Source organism: Bombina bombina, chromosome 1 (assembly GCF_027579735.1).
Source record: "Bombina bombina isolate aBomBom1 chromosome 1, aBomBom1.pri, whole genome shotgun sequence".
Taxonomy (NCBI): Eukaryota; Metazoa; Chordata; class Amphibia; order Anura; family Bombinatoridae; genus Bombina; species Bombina bombina.
In genome coordinates this window covers 1,247,038,959-1,247,063,293 of record NC_069499.1, presented here as the reverse complement: position 1 = coordinate 1,247,063,293, position 24,335 = coordinate 1,247,038,959, and the positions used below count along the sequence as shown (strand labels likewise).

The following is a 24,335-nucleotide window of genomic DNA, read 5'->3' as shown; positions in this document are numbered from 1 at the left end:
TTTATTTAGGTGTCTGCGATGTCGGGGGGCGGCGGAATAGGGGTTCATTTTTATATTTAGTTTTGTCAATGTGAGGAGCGGTGGATTAGGGTTTAATAACTTTTATTAGTGTCAGCGTTGTCGGGGCGCCGAATTGGGGGTTAATAGGTTTATTTAATAGTTGCGATGTGGGTGGGCGGCAGATTAGGGGTTAATAAGTAGTTTATGGGTGTTAGAGTCCTTTGTAACATTTTAGTTATGTGTTTTGTGAAACATTTTTGTTACACAAAATCCATAACTACTGCTCTTAGATTGCGGTATGGATCATGTCGGTATAGGCTGTAACGCAAGCATTTTAGCCGGACCTGATAACCTGTAATACAGCGCTATGGAAAATCCTGCACTCAAATGTTGCGTTACAGGCTAAAATTCTTGCAGTATAGCTATACCGCCGCGACTCGTAACATGCGTTACTGGCCATTCCAGTGTAATGGACAATTTTTCAGCATTAATAGCCGTTGCACAACACTCGTAATCTAGCCCATAGTGAGCATAATGTTACCTATATGGCACACATGAACTAGCACTGTCTAGCTGTGAAAAATTGTCAAAATGCACTGAGATAAGAGGCGGCCTTCAAGGACTTATAAATTAGCAAATGAGCCTACTTAGGTTTAGCTTTCAACAAAGAATACCAAGAGAACAAAACAAATTTGATGATAGAAGTAGAGTTCTTTAAAATTACATGCCCTATCTGAATCATGACAGCTTAATTTTGACTTACCTGTCCCTTTAAGTTAACCATAGTCACCACAGATAGGCCTTGATATATTAATGGATAATTCTATGGTGCCCATATCTAAACTTATGTAATTTTTTTTATTTATTTTTTTACATCAGTTTTTCTCTACTTCATAATTTATAATAAAAACTATCTTCCTACACTATAGGAATACTATTGATTTGCACTTTTACATCTAAAGGGGAAGCAGTATTCATCTTTTAATATTCAATTCTAATGAAAGTTTAATACTGCTAAAGTTGTTGATTGGATTTTTATTTAGAAATATTAGGGATGTTTCCTTGGTTACTAATGTAATTTGAACCACTCTCTGCAATATTTTGCTTCCTTATTTCAAAGTGTTATAAAACTAAAAGCTCTAAAGACCATTGTTTTTATCTGGGCACTTATTGTACCTGCAGTTTGAGATTCAGCGATGAATACAAATACTGTTATGAAGGAAATAATTCCATTATCAGATGAAAACATTGCTTCATTTCACTTTGTGATCTATCCAAACATGCTTTTCAAAAAATGTTCTGAATTATTACCAGCCAGTTGTAAGAAACGAATCAATAGTAACTTGAACATTTATAATGGTATTTGTACAAATGTGCCAGCTTCATTTAAAGCTAAACCTGATTTTTTTTTATAAGCATTACAGCTAATGCAATTTTCAAGGCAGTGTTTGTTGGGTAAACAGCTGTTAGTATTGTGCAGGTCTTCTTATAAGGCACTTCTGATTCTGAGCAGGCAAAAAAGAGCCATTAGAAATGCAGATAAGATAAAGACAGCACTTAGTTTCTCTGTGCGCCAGTTTGCATTAATCAAAATTGTTTTCAAACTTGATCCATTGCTTTGGACCATGCCATGTAAATCAGGCTTCTGAAATAATTCTAATTAATAAATCAGTATGTTGTGATCTTTTCTTTCATGCAGCAAAGTCACTAATAGTAATAGTCTAGACCAGAGGCACACAAACATATTTTTTAAATGAAAGGCTGACCACTAATAGCGGGATTGGCTGGGGGCCACAAGACATCACATCCATGCTAATGTTAAAGATAACACCTCACAATGAAAGTAGATGATAATAACATTTTAGTTCACAATGAAACCAATATTGATCTACTTAAAGGGACAGTAAATACCTTGAGATTTTATTAAAATAAAATGTTTAGTTATGCTGCATTTTATTTAAAAAATGTTTTATGTATACTGTCTGGTTTACCAAACTGGCCTATAACCTAAACAGAGGTAAATAGTAACTTTACAGACCCACTATATCTTATGTGGCTTTTGAAGTCATTGGATGTTATCACTAACTGTCTGTATTAGAATTCTATAAACATAATACTCAGGAAGTTTTTACTGAATCCTCCCGTTCCACACTTATACTTAAACATAAGCAATATTTCAATAGCGAACCTGTTTATATCTAAATCAGCTCCAATAGAGCATAACTAGATGCGCTATGATTGTCTAATTTAATTATTGAGGCTAGATTCCCTTGCAACCTGGGAAATTGTTCATAGTACACAGCACCGATACCTATACAGGGAGTGCAGAATTATTAGGCAAATGAGTATTTTGACCACATCATCCTCTTTATGCATGTTGTCTTACTCCAAGCTGTATAGGCTCGAAAGCCTACTACCAATTAAGCATATTAGGTGATGTGGATCTCTCTAATGAGAAGGGGCGTGGTCTAATGACATCAACACCCTATATCAGGTGTGCATAATTATTAGGCAACTTCCTTTCCTTTGGCAAAATGGGTCAAAAGAAGGACTTGACAGGCTCAGAAAAGTCAAAAATAGTGAGATATCTTGCAGAGGGATGCAGCACTCTTAAAATTGCAAAGCTTCTGAAGCGTGATCATCGAACAATCAAGCGTTTCATTCAAAATAGTCAACAGGGTTGCAAGAAGCGTGTGGAAAAGCCAAGGCGCAAAATAACTGCCCATGAACTGAGAAAAGTCAAGCGTGCAGCTGCCAAGATGCCACTTGCCACCAGTTTGGCCATATTTCAGAGCTGCAACATCACTGGAGTGCCCAAAAGCACAAGGTGTGCAATACTCAGAGACATGGCCAAGGTAAGAAAGGCTGAAAGACGACCACCACTGAACAAGACACACAAGCTGAAACGTCAAGACTGGGCCAAGAAATATCTCAAGACTGATTTTTCTAAGGTTTTATGGACTGATGAAATGAGAGTGAGTCTTGATGGGCCAGATGGATGGGCCCGTGGCTGGATTGGTAAAGGGCAGAGAGCTCCAGTCTGACTCAGATGCCAGCAAGGTGGAGGTGGAGTACTGGTTTGGGCTGGTATCATCAAAGATGAGCTTGTGGGGCCTTTTTGGGTTGAGGATGGAGTCAAGCTCAACTCCCAGTCCTACTGCCAGGTTCTGGAAGACACCTTCTTCAAGCAGTGGTACAGGAAGAAGTCTGCATCCTTCAAGAAAAACATGATTTTCATGCAGGACAATGCTCCATCACACGCGTCCAAGTACTCCACAGCGTGGCTGGCAAGAAAGGGTATAAAAGAAGAAAATCTAATGACATGGCCTTCTTGTTCACCTGATCTGAACCCCATTGAGAACCTGTAGTCCATCATCAAATGTGAGATTTACAAGGAGGGAAAACAGTACACCTCTCTGAACAGTGTCTGGGAGGCTGTGGTTGCTGCTGCACGCAATGTTGATGGTGAACAGATCAAAACACTGACAGAATCCATGGATGGCAGGATTTTGAGTGTCCTTGCAAAGAAAGGTGGCTATATTGGTCACTGATTTGTTTTTGTTTTGTTTTTGAATGTCAGAAATGTATATTTGTGAATGTTGAGATGTTATATTGGTTTCACTGGTAAAAATAAATAATTGAAATGGGTATATATTTGTTTTTTGTTAAGTTGCCTAATAATTATGCACAGTAATAGTCACCTGCACACACATATCCCCCTAAAATAGCTATAACTAAAAACAAACTAAAAACTACTTCCAAAACTATTCAGCTTTGATATTAATTAGTTTTTTGGGTTCATTGAGAACATGGTTGTTGTTCAATAATAAAATTAATCCTCAAAAATACAACTTGCCTAATAATTCTGCACTCCCTGTATAATCCACTATAATCCACTGGTGGAGATTGTTATTCTACCCCTAGATGGGAATCTATAAATCAATAATAGGCTCCTTATAACAGTCGCAGTAGTGCCATTCGCTTCTTTGTAATATATATATATATATATATATATATATACACATAAGTTTACCTATATACGTTTAACTTTTATTTTTGGTGTTTATTCTGGCTTTTGGTGTTTATTTCTACTTTTATATATAGATTAATTGTTTGTTTTTACACATATATAGATATTCATTTCTCTAGTCTCTTTTATATATTATATATATTTTTATATTATTTATATATATATATATATATATATATATATATATATATAAATAATGTTTTGTCTTTTTCATATAATAAACACTTTTATTCCCAAAGATCTCTGTCTACCTGTAATATTGAACATACAGATCCATCATTTATGAGCAAGTAAAATTCTGCTTTTTGAAATAAAGTTTTTGATACACAATAATTGATCACAATATTGGGTCAATGTATGTAAAACATAATGGAAGCTCCAATAATAAAATTAGACCCAGGATGGAAGTAGATTCTATCTCTGACGATGTGGGCAAAGCTCATACAAAAAAAGTAAGATAACACAAGAACGAGTGACGTCACTTCCGGTTTGTCACAGGATCCACTTCCGGTTTCACAATAACACACAGGCCGTTGTTCTGGTAAGAGGTCAAACATTTGAAAAGAGCGAACCACGTCACTTCCTGTGACGTTACATCAGCTGTTTTACACTTTTGGCCCTAATGAGCATGCGTGCCAGCATCATCACATACCTGGCCGCATACGTCACTGGTAAACTATTTAGACCTGTGAAATTCAGAAACCCTTTCTATAGCGCATGCGTGGGATTTTGTATCACAAATGGGGGGTTTATGCAAAGCTGTTTATTTGTCTCCTCGCCAATATTTGGAACTCTGCCCCCCCACTCCAACTACTCCCATTAAGCTGAGTCTCCGTGTGTGCATGACAAACAGCCACTCGGCTATCGCCACTGCTTCTTCTGCTGATCCAATGCAGCTTTTCACAGACTCCCTTCAATGTCATTGTTTAAAAATTTGTTGCAGCAGTAAGCATTGGATCAGCAGAAGCAGCAGTGGTGATAGCCGAATGGCTGTTTGTCATACACGCATGGAGACTCAACTTAATGGGAGTAGTTGCAGTGGGGGGGGGGGGAGTTCCGAATATTGCAGAGTAGACAAATACACAGCCTTCCATAAAGCCCCCATTTGTAATAGAAAATCCCACGCATGCGCTATAGAAAGGGTTTCTGAATTTCACAGGTCTAAATAGTTTACCAGTGACGTATGCGGCCAGGTATGTGATGACGCTGGCACGCAAGCGCATTAGGGCCAAAATGTGTAAAACAGCTGATGTAACGTAACAGGAAGTGACATGGTTAGCTCTTTTCAAAAGTTTGGCCTCTTACCAGAACACCGGCCTGTTTTTCTGCTTACCGTTTGGGATCTCCGTTTTTTGGCTTCTAGTTTACACGGTTTATATGTTCTATGAGGACCTTTTTTATTAGTATTATTTTGGCTCTGAACCATCCGGATAATAGATAAGTGTTTTATACATTTTTTACTCATATTTTAATCTCTTTTTGTTTGTCTGTGATTTTTTTAATTTTTAAATAATAATCATTTTTTGGATACTCTGTTTTTGTGACTTAGTTTTATTAGCTTTTTTTAGGAAGGTGTACATTGCTATCACCATGGTCTGAGAACTGACTCTTCATACTTTCGAAGAGTTAGATTTGTCAGGCATCTCAGACCTATATTAAGCTCTATGTTTTTAGATTTTAAGTAACACAATAAAATTATTCTTTTAATACATGCACTCGAATCACTATTGCCGTTTTCCAATTATTGATCTTGGTCAGTGCTTTAGAGTTCTACATATCCTCCTTATTTGCAATATATCTATTTGTAGCAGAATATTTGTAATATAATATTTACTACTATATATATTTATTTTGAAAGTACGATCTTTTAGGTGGATTTCTTAGATGAACCCTTGTTTTATATCTGTGTACATCAGGGTCTAATTACCTTTATTATTCTCTTTTCCAAATAGCGCTTACCCCTATCCCTTTTATTTCCTCCATTTTTTCTTTCACTTGTTAGTGGTTTCAAGTATACCAATAAGGGGGCAGCAGCAATATCTCAAATACAATTATAAGACACACATATTTAATACTAAAAGGGTTTTCACTTAAGCAGACAGTGCTTGATAAACACCACTTCCCTTTTTATATATATATATTAACAAAATAACATATATCATATGAAAATACCTATGTGATCTACAGAAGTCGGCAGCTCTTGGTGGCAGTGTCCTCTACCACTTTGCATTTATACCTATGTTTATAGAGCTGTGAAAAACTCATCATCATCATCATCATATAATAACATTAGTTAAATAATAATTTGAACCCAGGGGAAAATAATTTATAATCAACACTTATAGAATGCAACTCTAATTCTAATGGTAAGGTAACCTGTTTGCCTACATTCAGACTAGGGATGGGCGAATGTGTTTATATTCAAATTCGAATGTTATTGTAGAAATTGGATTTACATAATAGAATGTTGATAAGAATGAATATTCTTAAAAATTCGATTTACGAATGTAATTTACAGTTTTCGAATGTCACATTCGAATTTGAATATTACATTTACAAAACACAATTGTAGACTAGAAACACTATTTCGAATTCGAATGTCACATTCAAATCGAATATCACATTTATAAAACACAGTATTAGACTAGAAATACTATTTTGAATTTGAATGTGACATTCAAATCGAATATCACATTTATTAAACACAGTTGCAAACTACAAATACTATTTTGAATTTAAATGTAACATTCAAATTTGAATATTACATTTCAAAATTGAATGAATACATAGCTAAACATTCTATTATTATAACGAATATTTTTGAATTTTATTGAAAAATTCGAAAACGAAAATTCGAAAATAGAATGTTAGAATGTTATATAAACATTCGAAAATTTGATTTGAACGAATGAATGTATAAAAATTTGTTTTAAATTTCGAATTTTTAGAAACATTCGCCCATCCCTAATTCAGACCCTCTGATGCAGCATCCATTGAAAGAATTTGACATTGCATAATCATTTTCTTGTACAGCCCTGCTTCTGTGCAACCAACTGAATGAGAGCAGAGCTTGTCAATCATCCCAGAATTATTCAACCAGATATTTCATGTTAATATTCTGCAAGCCTTTAATGCCAGGGCTGTGATGCTGCATCCACAGCTTCATGAATGAAAACCAATGCTTCTGTCAATTCAAAACTCAAGAAGGTTGGCTGAAAAGAAAACACTGTATACTATACAACAATGCAAGTTTTTCGTGCAGTAGACTAGCCAACTATGCAAGCTTACCCAGTAATTAAAGGGACAGGAAACCCAGCATTTTCTTTTCATGATTCAGATATAGAATACAGTAAAAAAAAAAAATCTAATTTGATACATTCTTTAGATATTCTTTGTTGAAGAAAAAGCAATGCACATGGGTGAGAAAATAACATGAGGCATCTATGTGCAGGCACCAATTAGCAGCTCCTGTGCCTATTAATATATGCTTTTCAACAAGGGATAGCAAGAGAATAAAGCAAATTAGATAATATAAGACACATGGAAAGTTATTTAAAATCGCATGCTCTTTCTGAATCACAAAATAAAAAATTGGGGCTTCATGTTCATTTAATTATCAGTGCTCATCTTCACTATTGGAAATAGAGCCTTGCATAAATATTCCAATATGTGAAACAAAACATTTGATTTATGTTTTCTGCAAATGTTGAATAAGCATATATATATATATATATTGTGTGTGTATGATTTTGATCATATTTTGCAGAAAACATGATAAAAAATACATATAGATTTAAATAATTTTCCTACCATTGAGAACAAGCTGATCCTCTGTAAATTCTGGTGGCTGCTCAATGTAGAATATCTTCTGTTGAAATCCAGGGATGCATTCAAAATCTTTTGCAATGGCAAACACCACGACCTAAAAGAAACAATACAAAGTATTTTAGAATCAAACTATTCAGCAACTCACAGCTGTCGTTATGCTCTCCAGGAATCTGGCAAACAGACGTGTCTGTATCTTCAAACAGCACCTGAAAAGTACTACAGGTAACAATCACCATTGATCTATTTTTTAGACTATATGAAGACATAAAAAAAATATTCTAGGCTTAAGATCAATGCTGTACTATTACAGACTACTTTATGCAAATTGAATGCGGCCAAACCATTACCTTTTCGGCCTATTTTGCATATGAAATAATACTGTATGAGAGACATATTCACAACAGATTCTGCAGAATTAAAACTTCTGTGTCATGAAAATGATACCCAAGTGAAATACATTTTTTCACAAGGTTTTGTTATGACAGTCTTGATTAAAAAATAACAACCAATAAACATATAAATAAAAAAAAGCAATATGAAAAATATATGGAAAACAAATAAAATACATTTTAATAGTGTCAATCTTGTTACTCATAACTTTAAAAAATAATAAAAAAAGAAAACAACAGCTATTTTATATTATGCAAATTAGTCTAGTTTTGTAAACAATGCTTGTGCAATGCCGCCCCCTGCAGATTACGCGGCCAATCAGACGCTAGCAGGGGGTGTCAATCAACCTGATCATATGCAATCGGGCGGAGCAGCTGTTTTAAGTCTGCAGAGGCTTAGATACAAGTACATCAAGGAGGTAAAAAGTATATTAATAAAACAATGTTGGTTATGCAAAACTGGGTATTGGGTAATAAAGGGATTATCTATCTTTTAAAACAATAACAATTCTATGGTAGACTGTCCCTTTCATAAAACAATGTTGGTTATGCAAAACTGGGTATTGGGCAATAAAGGGATTATCTATCCTAGAGGAAATAAACATAGAATTAAAAGAAATTGTATTAATAAGGAGTCTGAAGTGATGTCATTGTGAAGTGGGAAAAGGCTGGAGAACTCTGTGGCCTGAATGGTGCAGACATTAGTTTGTGCTCACAACTTCCACCACTCATAGGCCCCCATTTAGTCCTAATTATGAGTGGAGTGCAAAATATCGCTTACGTAAGCACAATATTTGCGTTCCACTCAGTAATACCAGCGCATGCAAATGTGCGCTGGTATTATAAGTAAAGCACAATATGAACACAACCTCATGTTTGCATTTCATGGAAGCTTAGCACTCACAAGAGCTCACGTCCATAGGCTCCAATGGGAGCCTTGTTCTCATGCCTTCAGACACGGATGAGAACCTAGAGCAACAAAGGGGGTAAGTCGCCCAGCAAATATTAAATATATATGTACATGAAAAAATACATATATATATTTATTTGTTTATATACATATATTAACACATACATATATATATGCATATAAGCATATACATAAATATTTACTGTAATTACACAGTCCCCATAGACCGCAATGTAAAGGCGCTTTTTAGTGCACCCCACACTTGCACACTTTAAACCCTAAAAACTGCTTTGTGCAGATATGTTTAATAAAAATAAAGACACTACTATTTTTTTTATTTTATTAAGGCACACTATACTTTATTTTGGGGGCAATTGGGGGACATTTTTAAAATTAACCAGATATCTGATCTCTGGTTAATTTTATGAGCGCTAATTGCTACCAGAGAACTTGAATTATTAATAAACAGCCATTTATAATAGTTGGTTAATTGCTGTGCACCCGCAAACGGGTGTTTGCCCGTTTACGGGCGCTCAATAAATGTGCGCTCCACTTGTAATCTAGCCCTTACTAAGATGTATGGGAAACTTTGGGGTCATTTATTTGTATGCAAGTCTGAATTTGTAATGCTATGAGTAACATGTTTTGTATTATTGTACACAAAAACAAATGTTTTCAGAAACTGCTCCTGATACATTGAAAGGGTTAATACTATATATTTAGAGCTGGGTTTTAGCTTTAGGCAGTGTGAGCACCTGCATTTTATCCTGTGGTGTATTTAAATGAATTAATGATCTGCGCTTTTGTCAATATTATCTCTTTGAGATTTTAAAAGTCATTGAAAGTTTGATCACCTAAAGTAAAGTATACACTGAACAAAGATTCTTTTTCCTGGAACTGATACAGAAGGGATTTCTGTAACTCTCTTTTGGGAAGACTCCCAGTGGATTTTCATTTGGCATATTTGTTTATTAGTGCATTTATTGATTGGGACTGTGTTACTGGAAGAGCATACCATTATCATTTGTAAACGGTGTTTTATTAATGTACTAATTACTTTTTATTCTTTTATAAATCATAACATTATATAAATTATATATAACAATAGATATGTATGTATGTGCATATATATATATATATATATATATATATATATATATATATATATATATATATATATATATTGTTAGGAAGAGTGGTGTTAGGGCGCACTGTTCATAAAATTAGTAGCCAATATATTATTAATAGTGGTATCAGAGTAGTAGGTGTAGAGTGAAAATCAAAATATTGTTTAAAATTGATTGTTCTATATAATATATCTAGTATAAGTATTTGTACCAGTGGCGTTTGAATCAGTTGTATCAAAACATATTTGCAAATTATATTATGTATTTGAGTAGGATGGTGTACCAATCAGATCAATTTGATATCCTGAAAGGAAAATAGTTTCCCTTTCTATTACAGTTAAAGGTACTAAAAGTTCACTTAATATGACATCATAAAATGCACAAAGTTCACAGGTTTTTGTAGTCCCAAAGTTCAAGTAGATTATGTAGAATAAACAATGTAGAATAAATAGTAGTTTTATATCTGATCCTTATGCTGTAAATAAATGCCCACATACTAGATGTAACCTCAATCCTATGAGGTAAGTGGGAAGTGTCTTTAATAAATACAGTTGTCCCCCAGCAATCTGGAAACGCTGTTTTTTTAATTATAATAAGTCCTGTGAGTGCCCTCCTTCACCTACAAATTTATATATATATATATATATATATATATATATATATATATATATATATATATATATATATATATATATATATATACCAGTATATCCAAACAGCAGGCACTCACTGGACTTTATAATAAAATATAATAAATTTATCACATTGATTTTTGGGGTGTAGAGCTGCACTCTGTTTGTATGTTTTTCTTGTAACTGACATTGAAAAAGGCACAATGCAGTGCCAAAATGTTTGTCTATTTTAATCTTATGAAATAAATTTATTATATTTTATTATAAAGTCCAGTGAGTGCCTGCTGTTTGGATATACTGGGATGGATATTTGCAGTGCACCGTGGCAATGGCTAACAGTTTGATTGTGCAATCCTTACATTGACATTACATATATATATATATATATATATATATATATATATATATATATATATATATATATATATATATATATATATATATATATATATATATATGTGTGTGTGTGTGTTAATATATATATATATCTATATATATATATAGATATATATATACTGTATATATCTAATTCTAATCTTTTAAACTAGAACCCCACAGGAGGTCTCTATTCAATCCTCCCCAAGTTTTCACGTAACTATCTGTGCAACAGCAAGAACTGTCAAAAAACCCAGTTGGAGTAGAAACTGTGTAAAGGTACAAAATGATTACCGTAATTTGCTGGATTCACATATGCACTTGACATTAACCAAAGTAATTATCAAGTTGCTGGTAGTATCAGAAGAGTAATCAGGAGAGTAGCCGGGATTCAGGCAGAGATTGGTAACCAATAAATCCGACAGTAGCCATTTAATAGAGCAGAAGTATACATATAGTTTTCCAGTGGTCAAAAGCCAAGTAGCCAGTTAAGAATAGGTAACAAAACAACAATACAGACAAGAAGCAAAGTCCAGGAAACAGAGCAAGGGTACACCAGCAAAGGGGAGGCAAAGACCAATACTAGGAATATCTTCAAAGAATAACCAAGGGCCAAATAACATTCTTGTGGGCCTTTTATAACTCCCTGCACCTATTTTGGTGCACTTTTTGCCACAGCATAACTTATGACATATAAATAACATCTGGACAAATTGTAACAGAATTTAAGAAAAACTCACACCCATGGACCATAACTGTCACATAATTGTCTGTAGGTAAATAGGAGAGAATAGCAGGTAGCAGAGATGTAACTACATAGGTCTCAATATAATCTGGGCCCAAACCTCTAGGGGGCCCATCTAGCTCTGCAGTTAGTAGTGTCAGCACTTCCAGGGGGTCTAGACTCTACATGCATTATGTCTGGCCCCTCTGTATATTTCTTGCAAAAGACTACCTCCTTATTTGTATAAGAAGGGTGGGCAAGTGCATATTCTGTGGCACTGACTACCCGGGGTAAGGATTATTCCCAGTCATAGAGAAGCAACTCCTCTGTCTCTAATGCATTTACCAGCTCAGCTTCTTTTTATTTCAAGCAGCCAGAAAGGGCACTGTTGAAATAAGGGGCCCATTCACAGTATTTGCCCTGGGTCCCAGTGAGATCTACTTAAGCCACTGGGAGGGAGCAATGTGCTAAAGTAAAAGGGATTTTAAAAAGTTGCTTTACAATAAAATAGTCTAGGAAATATAAAACAGAAATACACCTGCAAATATATATCTAAACAATAAAATTACTGTGACTGCTAAGTTGAATCACTTTGTCATTAATCTGAATGGGGGAATGATATATTTAATTGGCATTTTCCTTAAATCTGCAATTACTAATTTTTGGGGTCAATCACAATGCTTTCTAGATTTTTGTAGATAATTTTATAAAATGTTCTAAAGAGACTCATAAACTCATTGATATTTATTACAATTTTAGTAGTTAGATGTAGGTAAGGAAGGAAAATGTCAAGAGAATTAGTAATATAATTATGAAAACATGATGACAACGAATTTGCGTTGTCTTCCCATATAAAAGAAAGATTATTAGAATTATGACTACTCCTTTAAAAGGATTATAAACGTATCCCACAGTGGCAGTTCTATGGATTTTTATGGGTGTGCAGAAGCCCCCAGTCTTTCAGATTGCACCTCACTTTGCTAACCCATGCCAACCAGTCACACACCTACCCACCCAATACACCATTATTTTTTAGGGTTAACATCTATAGTTTTTGTAAGGTAATCAGTTTGGGATTTAGTTAAATTGGACTCTTTAACAGTGACCCTGCTGCTTAGTTCAACTGGGAGTAATAGTTAAATATTAGTTGTTATGAATTCACAACAATAATTGTAATAAGAAGTATTAGTGCAATCCATAACTCAATACTAAGAGGAGATAAGTTTAGTGGTATTTGGATTATTTTGCTACCCAAGTCTATGTGTGTTTTCAAGCTAAAATTGTTTTTTTCTTTTAATATTTTTCATTTTGGACACAACTCATATTAATTGATGGCTTGTAACAAATGTATATGGGCAAGATGAGTATGATCTTAGACTTATGTATTATTATGGTAAATCCATTTCTCTGTCTGCTTTGTAAAATGGAATAAATTCCAATAATAATTCAAATTGCGAGGCACTTTACCCAAGGTTATAAGATAGTCTAGAAGAGTAAATGATCAGACTACATTATATGATCACTTGCAGGCATTATGAACAGTTGCAGTGTCTATATCGCACAAAATATGAATAGTTTAGGAAACACTTATAGGGCCATTATAGTCACTGTGTGTTTAACCCGTTTATAGTAGAAATACCTCTTGAGACTATTAGTCACACAATGTTTTTGATCGGGACCATCAGTGCTCTTTGGATCTGGAGCGGTATTTCTACTGTGTGTTTAATCATTTTGCAGGGTTTTAGTAGTCTAGAGACAATAATCTTAAAGGGACACTAAACGTTTGCAAAGACCTGTTTTAAATTGCTATATCCATCTTTAATAATGATTTTTCTAATAGGCTTTATTATTAGCTTTCTCTGAAAATTCATCTGCTAAAATGAATTGTTTTCCAAACCCACCGTTAGAAGCTGTATTCTGTATAATGAATTGTTCACGATAACCTGAGTTATCAATATGGCCGTTTTCGTCCGTACTGCGCATGCACGATCTATGTAAAGCGTCATCATTTACGTCACTGTCCTCTGAAGCATCAGACCATCTGAATCGATACTTGCAAAAACAGATGTGACAGCGGTCTAGAACAGGTAAGATTGTAATGCTGCGCTGCGAGAATTCCCCTTGCAATCATGAGCAGTAAATGTAATTAATTATTTCAATATGCGCATGCGGGAAATGCCAGATTGAATTGCGCATGCGCCGGGTGACGAAACAATGCGTTAATCATATGCACGATAACACATTGTGATTGGACACACGATTTTGTAATGAAGGCACACTAGAGGGGGATTCGGCTCGGATGACGTTTTTTCTCAAATAAAAATAAATTTTTTATTACGCTGATAATGCTCGTTTTGACTTGAAAATAGGTAAGTTTTTATTGTTAAGCTATGTATATTGGTTTTTGATAATGTAATTATAGTAAAAAAATGAAACTTTTGGAATCCTTTATAATTAGATGCTCTAACAGGTTAGCATGTCATTTTTTTCCTATAATGGCCATTTTAATTTTAAAAAACTAGCATACGGCCAAGCATAAGTATTTTATAAATCACAATTTATCAGTATACAATATAAAACATAGAATTCTGAGTATTCATGCATTTCATAGCAGTTTAATGAAACAGGACAATGATGCATCAACACGCTATCATAAATCAAATAGTCACAACAGATGGATTATCTTGCATGTTTCTGTAGACTGTAAGACCTTCAGAACTGGGCCCTCATCCTTATATTCATTTTTAATTTTAGCATGTTGTAAGTTTGTGTATTTCTTTTTTTTTATCAATCTGTGCCATTGGGTATCAGCACAAAGTAGTTTGGTAGAGCTTTACAAATACATTGTAATATGTTTCCACAGATAAGCAGGAACTATTCTGGGATCTTCTCATTCGCCGCTCACTGTTCAGACCTCATGTCACTTTATTAGAGAATTGAGATGTTCATTTGTTTTGTAACTAAATTTGTAACGGAAATTGGATATTCGTTTTGGTTTAATGAAGCAAATATCCAAATTAATGCACCTTAGAAATGTAAAGAAAGCAAAAAAATATTGACAAGATTTATCAGAGTTTATTTGTTTTCTTTAAATTACCTTTAAGGGATTAAAACTAACCTTTAATGCGCTGAAGAGCTTTACTAACCTGCTCCTCTTCTTCACAGAGCGCCGGCCACGCTAACAGGAGGCTTAGTGTGCCAACTGCCAGGGCCTCCTGTTAGCATGGCCGGCGCTCTGTGAAGAAGAGGAGCAGGTTAGTAAAGCTCTTCAGTGCGCTAAAGGAAAGTAAAAGCTACAGGTTCCTATAGCTTAGGAACATTTAAAGAGACAGTCTAGTCAAAATTAAACTTTCATTATTCAAAAAGGGCATGCAGTTTTAAACAGCCTTTTAATTTTCTTTTATCATCACATTTGCTTTGCTCTCTTGGTATTCTTTGTTGAAAGCTAAACTTAGGTAGGCTCATATACTAATTTCTAAGCCATTTAAAGCCACCTTTATCTCAGTGCATTTTGACAGGTTTTAACAGCTAGATAGGGCTAGTTCATGTGTGCAATATAGATACAATTGTGCTCATTCCCGTGGAGTTATTTATGAGCCAGAAACTGATTGACTAAAATGCAAGTCTGTCAAAAGAACTGAGATAAAGGAGCAGTCTGCAGAGGCTTAGATACAGGTAATCACTGAGGTGAAACGTGTATTAATATAACAGTGTTGGTTATGCAGAACTGGGGAATGGGTAATAAAGAAGTTATCTATGTTTTTAGACAATAACATTTCTGGAGTAGACTGTCCCTTTAAATGTATTTAACGAAAATTAATGTAAATATTTAACAAATATTCAGTATTTGATTAGTTTAAACAAAATTAATACTGAATAGTTGCATCAACAGAAACTCAAACCTATTCTTACAATACAATAGTGAATTAAACATATCAATAATACACCTATAGGAGCAGGGGGATTGTAGGTATATGATAGATGTATATACAATGTTTAATGTATATGTATTGTATATTATTGTGTTAGAATATGTATGTGATCTTTAGGCGTGTTTATAAAAATGTATAAGCAGTTTATCTGGAGAGGCCACTCTCCCAGAATCTCCCTATCACAATTACAGAAGCCGAAAGAATGCGGAGGACTCTCTGTACCAAACGTATCCCTCTATTATAAAGGAGCCATGTTATCGCACATTGCAGCCTGGGGAGTAAGGCCTAATACCTCACAGTGGTACCAGATCGAGCAGGCATCATTGCCTGCAGGGATTGAGCTGGCCGACCTGATTTGGATCCCCGACCACGCTGATGTTCTCAAAGGAATCTATAGCCCCATCATAAAAACATGCCTGAAAAACTGGAGAGAACTTCGCTCACACAAATCGATAGCACCTCACCCTTCACCTATTCATTCTATGAAGGCCATGCTGCAATGCCTCCCGGATTCAAGACCTAGACGCTGGGAAAACCTAGAAATTAAGCAGATCTCTGACCTTTATAGAGGAGACCGCCTCATGTTACCGCCATCCAGCTTCCCAGTGGACGACTTCCCTAGGGATCTGCAATTTGAATACTTGAGAGTGACCTCTTTACTTCTCTCCTGGGGATTCCCCAAGGCGCGACCACGGACTCTCACACTTTGGGAGAGACGCTGGATGGCGGGCAGAGCTTTCAAGGGCTCTCTGTCCTTTCACTATAAGCTTCTCTTAGATTCCCCCCACTTTGTCAAACCAGGGGCAGTGAGGGCCTGGGAGAGGGACTTGGGGGTGGTACATCGGGATGTAGCCTGGCAACGAGCCTTCCGAGATGTAAAAATGGCAGTCCGCTGTTCAAATCTCTTTGAGCTATACATAAAATTAACCCTGCGCTGGTACTGGGTCCCAACTAGGTTGCATAGGGTGTTCCCCCTCAGGAGTGCAGATTGTTGGAGAGGGTGCGGGCAGAGGGGCACCCACCTCCATGTGTGGTGGGACTGCCCCAAATTGCATGTTTTTTGGAATTCTGTCGCGGATTTGCTCCGCCAACTTCAACTGTTGCAACAGTTGTCTGGAGAAGTTGCGCTCTTTCACCTAGGGCTCCACACACTCCAAAAACCCTCTAGAATCTTATGTAACATTATTTTGCTTTCGGCCAAACTAACCATAGCTAGACAATGGGCTAGGGACTCCCCTTTAACTCTGACTCCGGTCCTAGAAACAATAGACTATTTGCAAAAGATGGAAGAATACTCCCTGAGAGCGGAGGCACGATCTGATTTTTATTCCTCAGTCTGGTGCCAGTGGGATGAGTATCGGAGAACTAACTCATAACTGGAAGGCAGTCACTCTGATATTCAAGGCATATACATTACCCCGGGGCGAATTAGTAGATCTCCCAACCTCATACAACAGTCCTCTACCCAAGGCCCCTTCCCTACTTCCCTCTCCCCCCCTTCCACCCCTTTTTTCCCACACTTTACCTTCCCCCTCCCACCTCTCTCTTTTTTTTTTTTTTTTTTTTTTTTTTCTCTTCCCCTTACCCCCTCTTCTTCTCTTCACCTCTACCACACTTGATGGCTTATAGAGAGGCTCCTCGGACCCTGCAACCAGTAACACTTTCTATGTGTTTACATTAAATGCAAAATCACACATATCTCCCCTCCCCTTTTTTCTCTTTTTTTTTCTTTACATTCTACGATTCCTAAATCCCATAACCAACATACCGCTGTGCTTTGGGAGGCAACTATTTTGCTTCTCTATGCACACTTGATAATTCTATATGTATACCCTGAAATGTATATTTGATTTCAAATAAGTTCTTATTCGTCTTGTGATGATTGTTAAGTTGTTTGTCCATTGCATTGCAAATTGTGCCTTTTGACTTCCTTCTTATTCCCATGGAGGTCTTGGTCCCACTGGTGGATCTGTTTAGCATAGAGGTCAATGCGAATTCAATAATAACAAAATGAGGTGTTCCAAATTGTTCACACATGTCAGCCTGTCGTATATTGTACCGTGATTAGTTTCTTACTATGTTAGCCCTGCTTGTACCTGTAACGCACTGTATGTCGACTGATGTGTATTGTTTCTGTTATTGTTTACCACCTCAATAAAAACAACCTTTAAAAAAAAAAAAAAAAAAAAAATGTATAAGCATATACATATATATTTATAGAGAAAACACAGTCTCCATAGGGCACTTTTCAGTGCTGTTTTTTTCTAACACCATACATCACCTCAACTTAACTAAGTATAACTGCTTCGTGCAGTTATTTTAATAAAATATTTTTTAAAAGGAAATGTACACTTTATTTTGGGCGGCATATTGGGGACATTTTTTTTATTAACCAGAGGTGTGACCAAAGTGCTACAGCAAGCCAGCCACTTGTAATAGCTGGTTATTTAACGTGAGCCCATAAATGGGCAAATTTGCTTGTTTACAGGCGCACGTTAAATTAGTGCTCCACGTGTAATCCAGCCTAATGTGGGGTCCTGCATATGAAGAAAAGACAGATACACTACAATAAAATTATATTACAATATAATTGTAAGGGGAAAATATGGTTTTGTATTATTAATATCCATGCCATTAAGTTAATCAGACTAAAAAACATACTAGCAAAGAAAGTGAAATCAGAGGACAGATTAGTATAAGAGACAGACATACATATTTTTCTCACTGTTTTAAAATTTGCTAGACACAGTTGATTTTGAACAAAACAAATATGTTTCATTTGCTTTGTTTTATTAATTACTAGTAATTAAACACTTCACTGGCCAAGTCATGCAACAGTACTGATATTCTTACACTCGAGTGTCTCGAAAATAGTGCATAATATATTTAAGGTTTTTGCTCTAAGACTCCATAACTGATTAATAACAGAATTTGACCTTTTCACTTGTTTAATTATTACCAGCAGAAGCCGTGTTCTGAAAAGGACAAGTCTGCTAGTCTGAAAACATCCATGTCTTCCAGCTATTAGACACCATGACAAATTTGTCACCACACACTCTTTAAATTGTCTTTTAAAAAAAAAAAATGTCCTGTTTTTTTCTGTAGGCTCTAACTCATAAAATTACAGATTCCAGTTATATTTTGTAAAATAAATTATAGTTCAAAGTATTGTTCACATCACCATTTTAAAAAGAAAATGTTCTTTTTATCTCCAGTGTGGCCATCCACCTACTTTTTTAAAAATATAAAAAATATTAACATATTAAGTTGAAATTCACAAAAATTAAAGAAGGCAGGGAAAACCATACCTGAGTAATATAGGCTTAAACAGATATTAAATGTAAAGTTTTACCACGCATACAGTATGAAAGAGAGCTCTTTAAATATATAAAAAAGAATAATTTTGCATTAAAAAAAAATACTATGTTAAAGAGATGCTGCTTCTATGAATAGTGCACTGATCACCCATAGGCTTAAAAGGACAGTCTACACTAAAATTGTTAAAGTGAATATAAACTTTGAGGAATGTGTGCCTGTTTTTAAAAAATCCTATTAAAAACAGGGACACTTTCATTCATCAAAGTTTACATTTGAGCCGTTTTGTTAAAATACTTACCTTTTCTTCTTGCAAAGCCGGAGCAGTGCGTCCCCTGCCCGTCGCTCGTCTCTTTATAGGTCAGAAATGAAGAATCCAGCTTCTTTCAATCATGGCATGGCCTCATGCAATGTTTGCTCTGAGGGGGAAGCCGTGATTGGAGCAAGCCGGATTTGTCATTGCCGGCGTAAGAAGAGATGAGCGACGGGCGGGGGAAATGCTGCTCCGGCTTTGCAAGAAGAAAAGGTAAGCAATTTAACAAAACGGCTCAAATGTAAACTTTGATGAATTAAAGTGCCCCTGTTTTTAATAGGATTTTTAAAAACCGGGCACACATTCCTCAAAAGTGTACATTCACTTTAATGTTTAAAAAGATAGATAACGCCTTTACTACTCATTCCACAGCTTTGCACAACCAACATTGTTATATTAATATACTTTATAACATTTAAACCTCTAAATGTCTGCCTGTTTCTAACGCACTACAGACAGCCTCTTATAACATGCTTTTTAATTTGCTCTTCACAACAGCAGACTGCTAGTTCATGTGGGCCGTATAGATAACATTGTGTTCACACACAAGGCGTTATTTAAGATTTAGCACAACACAGTACTAAATGCAAGTCAATAGATAATAAATAAAAAGTCATGTGATCAGGGGGCTGTCAGAAGATGCTTAGATACAAGGTAATCATAGAGGTAAAAAGCATATTAATATAACTATGTTGGTTATGAAAAGCAGGGGAATGGGTAATAAAGGGATTATCTATCTTTTAAAACAATAAAAATGCTATTGTAGACTGTCCCTTTAAGCTACTTCTCTTCTATTTTTTTTATAATGAAGGCAGTATAGCCAATCCAGAGCTATCCCCATTAAAAAGAGTAGAGTGCACTCTTCATTTTTTTCTGTTAGTAGCACAAAAGGGGACACATTCTGTTGTTTCCAATGGGGTGAATAGTAAGGTTTCTGATAGGCTATTCCATTCACATTGTCAAATATGAAAAAAAAATAGCCTGAGGCTATGGGTGGTGAGCTTAGTGGCCGTGAAATGGGTGTCAATTTTGTGCTTTCAATAATTTAGCAAAGACAGGCAGTAAGCCTCTACTGTCTGATAAACAAATATTCTGCAGCTCAGTTGACGGAGATGACACACCCCATAAGCATGAGAATTTTTTTTCTGCACCACAGAAACTTTAAAAAAATCACTTATTTAAATGCCCTCTTTTAGATCAAAGAAAAATGACTTTGATGTACGCTTAATGAGATGCATGCTTGAAAAAAAATAGACTCTAAAATATGATGCATGTTTCCACCAAGGCAACATTTATTATATTCACCCAACTATCTTAGACTGCAAACCTTCAATTCAACAGCAAAAATGGGAAGTATTGTATTATAAACGCTGACCTTGTTACTATGTATAATTCTAGTGACCTAGAGCTTTTGAGAGTTTACATAAATTATCAGCAGTATTCAGTGATGGAGTAAAAAGGAAAATCATTTTATTTTACAGCCTCATATTGTATAGGTAATCATGATTTAATAACTAAGCACATACCTCAGGGCAGATTTTTACAATGAGGGATAATTTCCAGGCAAAATTGTATAGGAATATCTATTTATAAATACATAGAACATATTCTGCTATGTGCAGGACATTTGAATGTGAAATATTTACAGTATTATTAAATACATAGTTAAAACCTTTATTAAATATGAATATTGCATAAATATGTTTAAATGGTTTAATCTACTTGACAGCAAGGGCTCCAGTGCACTTATATATGTATATGTATATGTCTATATATATATATTTACATTTGTATTTATGTGTTTATATGTGTATATATGGCTGTAAATACATAAATACACATATAAATACATAAATACATATGTACACACATATGAACATATATAAATACATACATATTTAGACACGTATATGTATGTATCTTAATGTTAAAATCCTTTGCCTGCCTTTTTTTTCTAACACCTGAGACCTCATATAACTTTTTTGTGTAATTTTTAAAAAACATTTTTTTTATTAGATAGTGTTCTTATGAGTGTAGCTGTACTTTAAAATGTATTTTTGATGCGTTTTATGCAACTTTTTTGTTTCCCAATACAGTTAACCAGAGCTCTGAGGATGTGGTAATCATTCTAGCATAAATCGCAATAGCTCTCATTAGTGATGTTGCGAACATAAAAATTTGGGTTCGCGAACGGCGAACGTGAACTTCCGCAAAAGTTTGCGAATGGGCGAACCGGGCGAACCGCCATAGACTTCAATAGGCATTCGAATTTTAAAACCCACAGGGACTCTTTCTGGCCACAATAGTGATGGAAAAGTTGTTTCAAGGGGACTAACACCTGGACTGTGGCATGCCGGAGGGGGATCCATGGCAAAACTCCCATGGAAAATTACATAGCTGTTGCAGAGTCTGGTTTAAATCCATAAAGGGCATAAATCACCTAACATTCCTAAATTGTTTGGAATAACGTGCTTTAAAACATCAGGTATGATGTTGTATCGATCAGGTAGTGTAAAGGTTGCGCCCGCTTCACAGTGCGCAGTGTAGGTGATATACCTGCCCTGACCATGCTTTGCAGACCAGGTATCAGTGGTCAGATGGACCCTTGCCCCAACAATGTGTGCCAGACATGCCATTATGGCAGACTTTTATGGCATAAATGGTTGTAAATGCTTCTCTGGGATCCCCTTTGTTCAGAAATAGCAGACTTATATGGCTTTGGCATTGCTTTTTGGTAATTAGAAGGCTGCTAAATGCCACTGCGCACCACACTTGTTTTATGCCCAGCAGTGAAGGGGTTAATTAGGTTGCATGTAGGCAGCTTGTAGAGTTAATTTTAGCTTAAGTGTAGTGTAGTAGACAACCCAAAGTATTGATCTAGGCCCATTTTGGTATATGTCATGCCACCATTTCACCGCCAAATGCGATCAAATAAAAAAAATTGTTCACTTTTTCACAAACTTTAGGTTTCTCACAGAAATTATTTACAAACAACTTATGCAATTATGGCATAAATGGTTGTAAATGCTTATCTGGGATCCCCTTTGTTCAGAAATAGCAGACTTATATGGCTTTGGTGTTGCTTTTTGGTAATTAGAAGGCTGCTAAATGCCAATGCGCACCACACGTGTTTTATGCCCAGCAGTGAAGGGGTTAATTAGGGAGCATGTAGGCAGCTTGTAGAGTTAATTTTAGCTTAAGTGTAGTGTAGTAGACAACCCAAAGTATTGATCTAGGCCCATTTTGGTATATTTAATGCCACCATTTTACCGCCAAATGCAATCAAATAAAAATAAATTGTTCACTTTCTCACAAGCTTTAGGTTTCTCACAGAAATTATTTACAAACAACTTATGCAATGATGGCATAAATGGTTGTAAATGCTTCTCTGGGATCCCCTTTGTTCAGAAATAGCAGACGTATATGGCTTTGGCGTTGCTTTTTGGTAATTAGAAGGCTGCTAAATGCCACTGCGCACCACACGTGTTTTATGCCCAGCAGTGAAGGGGTTAATTAGGGAGCATGTAGGCAGCGTGTAGAGTTACTTTTAGCTTAAGTGTAGTGTAGTAGATAACCCAAAGTATTCATCTAGACCCATTTTGGTATATTTAATGCCACCATTTCACCGCCAAATGCGATCAAATAAAAAAATAATGTTCACTTTTTCACAAACTTTAGGTTTCTAACAGAAATTATTTACAAACAACTTATGCAATTATGGCATAAATGGTTGTAAATGCTTCTCTGGGATCCCCTTTGTTCAGAAATAGCAGACATATGGCTTTGGCGTTGCTTTTTGGTAATTAGAAGGCTGCTAAATGCCACTGCGCACCACACGTGTTTTATGCCCAGCAGTGAAGGGGTTAATTAGGGAGCATGTAGGCAGCTTGTAGAGTTAATTTTAGCTTAAGTGTAGTGTAGTAGACAACCCAAAGTATTGATCTAGGCCCATTTTGGTATATTTCATGCCACCATTTCCCTGCCAAATGCGATCAAATAAAAAAAAATTGTTCACTTTTTCACAAACTTTAGGTTTCTCACAGAAATTATTTACAAACAACTTATGCAATTATGGCATAAATGGTTGTAAATGCTTCTCTCGGATCCCCTTTCTTCAGAAATAGCAGACTTATATGGCTTTGGCGTTGCTTTTTTGTAATTAGAAGGCTGCTAAATGCCACTGTGCACCACACATGTTTTATGCCCAGCAAGTGAAGGGGTTAATTAGGGAGCATGTAGGGAGCTTGTAGGGTTAATTTTATCTTAAGTGTAGTGTAGTAGACAACCCAAAGTATTGATCTAGGCCCATTTTGGTATATTTCATGCCACCATTTCACTGCCAAATGCGATCAAATTTTAAAAAAACTTAAATTTTTTCGCAATTTTAGGTTTCTCACTGAAATTATTTACAAACAGCTTGTGCAATTATGGCACAAATGGTTGTAAATGCTTCTCTGGGATCCCCTTTGTTCAGAAATAGCAGACATATGACTTTGGCGTTGCTTTCTGGTAATTAGAAGGCCGCTAAATGCTGCTGCGCATCACATGTGTATTATGACTAGCAGTGAAGGGGTTAATTAGGTAGTTTGTAGGGAGCTTGCAGGGTTAATTTTAGCTTTAGTGTAGAGATCAGCCTCCTACCTGACACATCAGACCCCCTGATCCCTCCCAAACAGCTCCCTTCCCTCCCCCACCCCACAATTATCCCCGCCATCTTAAGTACTGGCAGAAAGTCTGCCAGTACTAAAATAAAAGGTTTT

The 24,335-nt window shown here is 35.7% G+C and overlaps 1 protein-coding gene across 1 annotated transcript in view; it reads right to left on the bottom strand.

The window, feature by feature from the left end:
- The window catches only part of CDH13 (cadherin 13), a 1,791,933-nt gene that overhangs the window by 1,545,231 nt on the left and 222,367 nt on the right, over positions 1-24,335 (bottom strand). Inside the window, exon 2 of the mRNA XM_053700758.1 lies at positions 7,841-7,952. Coding sequence (XP_053556733.1) covers positions 7,841-7,952 — 112 coding nt within the window. The remainder of the gene's footprint in view (positions 1-7,840; positions 7,953-24,335) is intronic.